A 9,448-nucleotide genomic window follows, 5' to 3' on the forward strand; every position below is an offset into this window, starting at 1 on the left:
ACTTGGAAATGAATTATTCAATGCAGAAAAAAAAGGGCTGAACGCACAAATCAGCAATGCAGAAGTTAGAAATGAAATTGTAAAATCTTAAAATCCATCTTTCGTGATGAATAGAAATGAAGATAATATATGAAATCAGCGTGTTGTCTTTTTTTTTAAAAGCAAAGCAAAGGAAAGAAAATATGAGTGCACCGCTATAGAAAAATGTGTCACCATTGTCCCATTGAAATCAGCACATGCTCCAAAAGTAAATAGCCTTCATCTTTTCTAAGAAAATAATCAAAATTCCAAGACGTAACCTTGTTGAAGTTATGTGCACCACCCAAAATCCATCACCGTGTGAGTCTTTTTTTTTTCTCCCTGGCCGTCAACCCTCTTCCTAATGTCTATGTGCGTCTTTCATTCTACAAACTGTAATGGCGTGAATACACTCCCCCCAATCCTTACATCCCAAAGAAACGTTCAAAGTAAAAGCCTAAAAACAAAGAATCTCCGAGAGTGGCGGCTGGTTCACACTTCCTTTTTCATCCAGCTCCACGGGTCTCCTTCTTGCTGGACCGTGTGAAGGCCTCTTTGCTTTGTGGGCCGCGCTGGACTCTCCTCTCCGTGGTGCCAAGCTGGATGGGAGCTGCCCCTTGGATGCTGCTGCCCGCGTGCTTTTTAATTTGCTGGGTGCACCCCTTCATTAAATGAAAGTGAAGTTTCTTTTCTCGGTGGCAGCTTCTCTTTTTCTAAGCACACATGTGTTTTCTTCTATTTCTTTTCTTTTAGCCAAACCAAACAGCATATTCCAGCTCAAGTCTCCACGGATCAGCACAACTTTTCTATTCAACACAAAATAAATCAATGCAACCATATTAGAACACTCAAACAGTAATCACTGGACTGACATAGGGGAGTAAACAAATTACTGGGAACAGTACAAAACTAATTTGAACAAAGTAAAAACTATACATGAAAATAGACATCTAGACGAAACTATGAAAAAAAATTGCATGGAAAACGGATAAGAATTGGACTCAAACGAGGTCACACAAGTCGACACAAACAGCAGTAATCACTGGACTGACATATGAGAGTAAAATAAATACTGGGAACAGCACAGAATGAATTTGAACAAAGTAAAAACTATATGTTAAAATAGACATCCAGACGAAACTATGAAAAAAAATTGCATGGAAAACGGATAAGAATTGAACTCAAACGAAGACACACAAGTTGACACAACATTCACGCGGCAGCCAGCGAAAATAAAAATGGCTAAGATGCATTGGCTCAATTTCCATTTCTCATTTCGCTTTCTAATGTCCCAAAAAGTTATCCAAAATTTTCCCGTAATTAATAATGCAAAATAATAAGCTCAGATAATTCAAATTAGTTAAAATAAGAATTTCCGATCAAATTAAGCACAATTAGGAAAAACAGGAAAATACCGGACGTTTAAGCATAATTCCCCGACTAATTCTAGCACATTAAACTAAGTGAAGTGAGGAAAATATTGGTTCATCAAAATAGACCACACTTAGTCTTTTGCACTCCTGGGCAAAATCAAGACGCAAATCAGGGAATAGTTCAAAGGGCTTTTAGGAAGGTGACACAGACTCAGCATACAGAAAACAAAGACTCAACAAGGACAGAAACAGAATTACACAGTCCTCAAGAAATCTGGACAGAGAAAAGAAGTAGACAATTCCAACACAGAATGAATCAGAGACAGCAGATACTAATGAAATCATCCAAGCAATTCAATACAAGGAAAATATTCAATCAGTTCAAGAGATGAATCAAAAGCAACAGAGCCTCACAGATGCACACAATCAGTGTTTCTCTCAAGTGTTTAAGGTAAAACAATGTCACTCAATGCACTCAAGAAAGCAATCACAAATAGACTTGGCAAGCCTCTAATATCAACACTCAAGCACATACGCATGTTCAAATCAAAAGGTCTTTTATGGGTGTAATGGGGCCAAGGACAAGGGAGGATAAATATGGATGAGAAGTTACAAACCAAAAGAAATAGAGGAGCAATGGGGAACAAGTGTAAACACAGTCAAATCACACCCAAAACCTCTAATTCAATCCTCTTCTTGACTCCATTATTCGCACCCCTTTTTTTTTCATTCATTTTTTTAAATTTTTTTTTCCATCCTGTCTCTTTTCTTTTCTCTCTTTAGCACACAACTATAAGAGACAAGATATAAATCATAATTCTAAAAACAAAACAAGAAGAGGAACCAACTAGCCAATTTATCAGAATCCCCAAGGAGACCACACTTGTTCCCAAGACACTTCCAAAGCTCCAAAATTCCCTAAGGTTAAGGTAATCATGGTTTTTTTCACTTAGGACTAGTGTATGAGCATTCGAAATAAAGAATTGGGGGAAAGTATAGGCTCAAAAGGGGTTATCAAAGGATCAAAACAAGGTAAGCTTATTTGGCTAGAGAGGCTCAAGAACAAAATTGCCTTTATCACTTCCAAACATGCATATCAATCAAGAATTATCAACAAGAGTCAAGCCAAGGCATATGCGCAAGCAATCAAGAGACATATCACACACAAGAAAAAAAAACATAAAGTGGCTCAAATCTCACACAGGGTAATTCTGTCACAATCAATTCAACCTCTCAAACATCATAATCATCTTCCCAAGCAGAGAAAAGCAAGGATTTCAAACAAATAAATATCAATCAAGTGAAGGAAATGATAAGTCTACAACCCAAACAAAGTCCAGAAATGAAGAGAATCATGTAAAACTGTACACACGACAAAACAAAAACTAACTAGAAAAGAAAAAATTTAACCAAGAAAACAAAAACTAACAAAGAAAAAATAAAAATCTCCCCCAATAGACCACACTTAAACTACACAGTGTCCTCAATGTGTCATAAGCATAAGATCGGAAATCAAAACAGTCAACAGATCATGGACAAGTGCAATAAAAGTAGGGAAAGTGGGAGAAGAGAAAAGGAAAACTCCCCTGAGTTATGGTGGAAGCTGCCAATTTTGGACTTTCAGGGAGATGTCTTCCACCATTAGATTCAGCAAACGAGTTTTGAGGAGGACCAACTTCATCAGTACTGCCATATCATCCAAAACGAGATGTTTCTTCTTTCTTCTCCCAGCAAACTGTTCCATCAGTAGCTTTCCTTCCACTGGCAGTTGTTCAGTGTGTGACATCGGAATGGAGATCCCTGGCTCAATCAAAGAAGTAGCAGTACACTCTCCTTCATTAATCACGATTTCCTTAATGTCAGCACTTGTATTCTCATTTAATTCTGCAGCATGGTCATCAAACTCACAATTAATAGCATCTGTTATACGCTTAGAATCTGTCTGTAACACATAATCAATTTCAATACAGATCGGGCAAGAACCAGATTCACAATCACATTCAAAGTTCTCAGAGAACTGTGTCAGATCAAAGTTCAGTCCTAACTCTATAGAGTTATCAGATTGCACAGTTTCCACCTCAAAATCAATATTGATATATGCATCATCAACAGAATCAAAGGTCAGTTCAAGGCTATTATCATTCAAAATTTCATCACAGCAATCATGTCCATTCAAAACAACCCTTAGACCAATGGGTTCAATGGCTGATACTGAATCAAAAATTTTAGAATGATCAATCAAATCTGTATCAGTATCAGTCATGAATCCTATAGAATCAGTGTGTATCAAATCACAGGCATTTGAATGCATAAGCAAATCAGGTAAAGTGTTTGGAATCTCAAGTTCAGAATAAACCTGTTTTTGCTCATTGAAAATTTTCTTACCAATCTCCAAGTCATCAGCTGCATCCTCAAAGCTATCATTTAAATCAAGGTCAGTGCAAGGATAGTGAACATCAGGTATGTCAATGTGCTCTACAGGGAATAATGAATCCACAACATGAGTGTGCACATGTGTATCAATATCAGAATCCAGAACAGGCTTAAATGGTTCAAGTTTTACCAATTCAAAAGCATTAAAATTTACTTGAACCTCAGATACATGAGTAGGGATTTCAAGTTTACAGTAAACCTGCTCAGGTTTTTCCTTTACTACCTCACTTGGATTTTGACCCGCCAGCTTGCAGAGCAACTTCTTTGCCTCTGTTGGAGTTCTGTCCATCAAAGATCCACCAGCAGCTACATCCACTAATATCCTTTCATTGTCCAGGAGCCCTTCATAAAAGTAAATCAAGAGCAAATGCTCTGAAATTTGGTGGTTTGGACAGGCTGTGCAGAGCCTGTTAAACCTCTCCCAATAATCTGCCAGGCTTTCTTCTTGAAATTGCTCAATGGTAGTGATCTCCCTCCTAATGTTGCTTACCTTTGCTGCTGGAAAGAACTTGTTGAGGAATCTCTGTTGTGTTTCCTGCCAACTATCAAAAGGATACTGGTATATGAACCAGTCTCTTGCTGCACCTTGAAGGGACATTGGAAACACTTTCATCAACACTGTCTCCTTTGAAACACCAGGAGGCCTCATCGACAAACACACCAAACAAAACTCCTTGAGGTGCCTGTATGGATCTTCATGTGCCAACCCATGGAATTTGGGAAGACTCTGGATCAGATCATATATCCAGTCTTGAGAATCTGTCATCTCCTCTATTGTAGTGCAAAACCTGTCTCAGACCTAGACTTCCACTTCAAACAAAGATTAAACCAAACATATAGAAACATAACATGGGGAAAAACCATTATTTACATAATTTGAAACTTCCAGAAACAACAACTAAATGCAAAAAAATACAAAAAGAAAAATGATAAAAATCTAAAACCACAAAAATCGATAAAAGAAGTAAACCCAAACAAGACTAACTAAACATCCTAAAACACATCACGCAACACAAGACAAAACACAACACACACTGACACAACAAAAAGACCTAAGACCGAACCATTGGTCCCCGGCAGCGGCGCCATTTTGATGAGAGGGTCGCACCTCCCAACAAAAGTTGTGCATAAAAGAATGCAGTATAGACTAGGAAGTGACTCCTAGGTCGTCTCTCAAGGACCAATTGTGGTTCGAGTCTCAGATCACACACATAGTGGGGGGTGAAGAGTTTTGTGAATGCAGATGAACTAAATTAAAATTGAAAATTAAATACAACCAAACATAATTGAAAACATTGAAATAAATGCAGAAAGCATGAAGTACAAATGACCGAAGGTTCTACATTGAGAACGAACAGTCTCTAAAGGAAGTGAGGAAATTGAAAATACGGGAATATAAAGAAGCCGAACAGAATAGACAACATTAAAGTGAATGAAAACAGTAAACTGAAACACTTAAAACCCCTTGGAATAAAGCGAAATACAAAAGTGCATGAATCCATCTCAATGCAACGAGTAAGCTAAATATCAAAAGCAGTTCATCAGGGACATGACACCAAGAAAATGCGTTTGAACAGTTAACTTAAATAAGTGAATAAGCTGCTGTAAAATAAAATTCGTGTTGCACCGTCTTTCCATCCGAGGCCTTGACATATTCAACTAATTAAATGAGCTCCTTCTAAAAGAAAATGAACGTCCCACATATGCTTCTCCTAGACGTCCATCCCGAGGCTGTACCTTTCTCCATGCCAAGTAATCACCTCATGGAACACTCTTCCAGCACCTAATCACCGTAATGCTTTTTAAAAGAAAGCAACATCCAATGTGCCTCCTCTGCTTCAAATTGAAATCAGCGCATTCCATTCTTTAAAAACAATTAAAAAAAATGAATTCTCTTACTAATGATGTTGGACGTGACAGCCACAAATTCGCTCCTTTCCATGAATCAGCGTGACAAGCAAAGTTGAGTTGTCTGCTTCTCTTCAATGTGCTTCTGCTTCCAACTTTAAAACGACAACCAAACCAATTAAATGTGCAGCTGTGTGCTTAATCTCATTAACGTGTTGTTGCCCCTCTTTCTTTCAAACACGCCATCCCTTTTCTAAGAAAGAAAAATGAAAGCTTTCGTGCTGCTGGAAATAAACTTAAGGAAACACATATATGCGTCTGGTAGTAAACGAATGCACAATGCAACTTGGAAATGAATTATTCAATGCAGAAAAAAAAGGGCTGAACGCACAAATCAGCAATGCAGAAGTTAGAAATGAAATTGTAAAATCTTAAAATCCATCTTTCGTGATGAATAGAAATGAAGATAATATATGAAATCAGCGTGTTGTCTTTTTTTTTAAAAGCAAAGCAAAGGAAAGAAAATATGAGTGCACCGCTATAGAAAAATGTGTCACCATTGTCCCATTGAAATCAGCACATGCTCCAAAAGTAAATAGCCTTCATCTTTTCTAAGAAAATAATCAAAATTCCAAGACGTAACCTTGTTGAAGTAAGTTATGTGCACCACCCAAAATCCATCACCGTGTGAGTCTTTTTTTTTTCTCCCTGGCCGTCAACCCTCTTCCTAATGTCTATGTGCGTCTTTCATTCTACAAACTGTAATGGCGTGAATACACTCCCCCCAATCCTTACATCCCAAAGAAACGTTCAAAGTAAAAGCCTAAAAACAAAGAATCTCCGAGAGTGGCGGCTGGTTCACACTTCCTTTTTCATCCAGCTCCACGGGTCTCCTTCTTGCTGGACCGTGTGAAGGCCTCTTTGCTTTGTGGGCCGCGCTGGACTCTCCTCTCCGTGGTGCCAAGCTGGATGGGAGCTGCCCCTTGGATGCTGCTGCCCGCGTGCTTTTTAATTTGCTGGGTGCACCCCTTCATTAAATGAAAGTGAAGTTTCTTTTCTCGGTGGCAGCTTCTCTTTTTCTAAGCACACATGTGTTTTCTTCTATTTCTTTTCTTTTAGCCAAACCAAACAGCATATTCCAGCTCAAGTCTCCACGGATCAGCACAACTTTTCTATTCAACACAAAATAAATCAATGCAACCATATTAGAACACTCAAACAGTAATCACTGGACTGACATAGGGGAGTAAACAAATTACTGGGAACAGTACAAAACTAATTTGAACAAAGTAAAAACTATACATGAAAATAGACATCTAGACGAAACTATGAAAAAAAATTGCATGGAAAACGGATAAGAATTGGACTCAAACGAGGTCACACAAGTCGACACAAACAGCAGTAATCACTGGACTGACATATGAGAGTAAAATAAATACTGGGAACAGCACAGAATGAATTTGAACAAAGTAAAAACTATATGTTAAAATAGACATCCAGACGAAACTATGAAAAAAAATTGCATGGAAAACGGATAAGAATTGAACTCAAACGAAGACACACAAGTTGACACAACATTCACGCGGCAGCCAGCGAAAATAAAAATGGCTAAGATGCATTGGCTCAATTTCCATTTCTCATTTCGCTTTCTAATGTCCCAAAAAGTTATCCAAAATTTTCCCGTAATTAATAATGCAAAATAATAAGCTCAGATAATTCAAATTAGTTAAAATAAGAATTTCCGATCAAATTAAGCACAATTAGGAAAAACAGGAAAATACCGGACGTTTAAGCATAATTCCCCGACTAATTCTAACACATTAAACTAAGTGAAGTGAGGAAAATATTGGTTCATCACAGAGTTTCCTTAGAGTTATCTTTTTCCTTAGTTTCTAAGTAGAAATTCTTCAAATTCTTTTCAAATGTTATGAAATGAACCTAAAACCAAAGAAAGGTTTACTATATGCTATGCTGTCCTAAATACCACGGAGACCTAAAAACAAAAGGATTACTCAAGACATTTAATGAAAGCAATAAAGATGCAAGAATGTAAATGCTAGACGGCCCTAAGTGAAAGTGCAAGTGACACTTGGAGCCCCTTGACACACTTCCACACTAAGAAAACGAAATTGGACTATTACAATGTTCAATTGTGAACTTGGAATTGCTTCAAGAGCATTTTTCCAAGTCACTTGGCTCAAAAACAGCAAAGAAAAAAAAAATACAAATTCAAACAGCAAATTCCGTGATATTTGGTGTAAATAAACTTGAAATAAGGCCTAGAAGTAATGTGAGCTTTGTCTTCTTGCTGCTGCAGAAAGCTACTCAAAATGAAGGTGTGAGTTGCTCTTTTTCCAGGGTTGAAATGCTGCTGTAACAGAGTTTTTCAGCTACTGGACAGTGGTGTTTGGGCTGCTGTTGAGTCTTCCTTCTTGCTCCACTTTCAATGCTCAAACCACTTCCTAGGAGGCTACCAAAGTAGGAGAAGGATTCTGGTGCTGGATGCCCCAAACAGCTTGCACATACACTCCAAAACTCAGCAAAATCACACCAAACAGATTAAAAATCTGCACCAAATTTCTGCACACTGCACTAGTATAGGCTGCTGTATTGAACACTTTAGATGCCAAAAAAATAGACACAAACAATTGGACAACACACAAATGAAAGTAGGTACACAAAATGAACTTATCAAAGGCACTAGAATGGATGAAGAAAGCAAGAAAAACACAAGCACAGCTCAGAACTTATTCCAAATGCAAACTGTTTGATAAATTTCAGAAGTGTTTGATAAAATGCCCCAATGAATTTCAGATTTTGTTTTTGATTTTTTTTCAGGGCCTGTAATCTGGATTGGTTGGTTCTAACAGCTTTTTAACACTTGATACTTCTTCTTTTGATCATGTATTTTCATTTTTAAACATTGAACCAGCTTTTTCACAATCCAACAATGAATTTTACACTAAAATTACCAAACAGTGGCTGGAAAACAGAAACTGCACTAGAAAAATGAACTAAAATGGTGGTTTTGGTACCCAAAATGAGTAGCAGTGTTTCAGCAGCTTGGATGAATGTTCAAACAACTTTTATTCATGATATTAAACATGTTTAAACTCTTAAACAACTGAATTAATGCTTACTACTCAAATTCACTGGTCCACTTCCAATTTTAGCTCAAAATTGATGGTTTAAGTATCCAATCTGCATATAACTTCAATTTTGACCAAATGAACAGTATTAACAACTTTTAATCATCCATTTAGACTTGTTCAAACTGTCCAAACACACAGAAATAGCAGGATTCGAAAATCACCCTTGCTATGGCCAAATTATGCAGCAAAAACCATCAATGAACCAACCAAATTTAGCTTTTCATGGAATCAAAAACTGGACAGCAAAGGCAATGACTCTAAGAAGTGTATAAACACAGATCTAAGCTAGATTTAATATGCTTAGCATGACCAAACTCAGATTAGACCAAATCAAGTATATTAGCACGGTGAAAAGCTAGAAGTTCAAGCTGAAATGGTGAATGGTTAAGGATTTTGAGCAACCACACTATGCATATTGCATTTTAGTGCTTGTTTTGGTTTGCTATACCTTAAGACACATTCAACAACATTACACAATGTTGTACCAAGCTCCAGAATCAAAAGAAAACCACTGAAACAGTTTTAGAATTTTAGCACCAGATTTAAATTCTATATCAGAATTCACAATGGAAAACAAAACAGAATTGCATTTTGATGCTTCAGCTTGTATAACCCAGGCTAGAT

The 9,448-nt window shown here is 37.3% G+C and overlaps 1 protein-coding gene across 1 annotated transcript; it reads right to left on the reverse strand.

Moving 5' to 3' along the window:
- Positions 1 to 237: 237 nt before the first annotated feature.
- LOC148192885 (uncharacterized) lies at positions 238 to 7,486 on the reverse strand. Its single transcript, XM_088098582.1, has 2 exons — positions 6,316 to 7,486; positions 238 to 5,925 (listed from the first exon to the last, which is right to left on the reverse strand). Exon 2 carries the CDS (start codon positions 4,588 to 4,590, stop codon positions 2,983 to 2,985), a length of 1,608 nt encoding a protein of 535 aa, XP_087954708.1. The 5' UTR covers positions 4,591 to 5,925; positions 6,316 to 7,486; the 3' UTR covers positions 238 to 2,982.
- Between the last annotated feature and the right edge of the window lie 1,962 nt (positions 7,487 to 9,448).

This window comes from Vigna umbellata, chromosome 9, assembly GCF_029865625.1.
Source record: "Vigna umbellata cultivar VRB3 chromosome 9, Vumbellata_1.0, whole genome shotgun sequence".
In the NCBI taxonomy this organism is placed as follows: Eukaryota; Viridiplantae; Streptophyta; class Magnoliopsida; order Fabales; family Fabaceae; genus Vigna; species Vigna umbellata.

Coding starts and splice junctions, on each gene's coding strand:
- LOC148192885 (XM_088098582.1), bottom strand. CDS start 4,590: ATGACAGATTCTCAAGACTGGATATATGATCTGATCCAGAGTCTTCCC.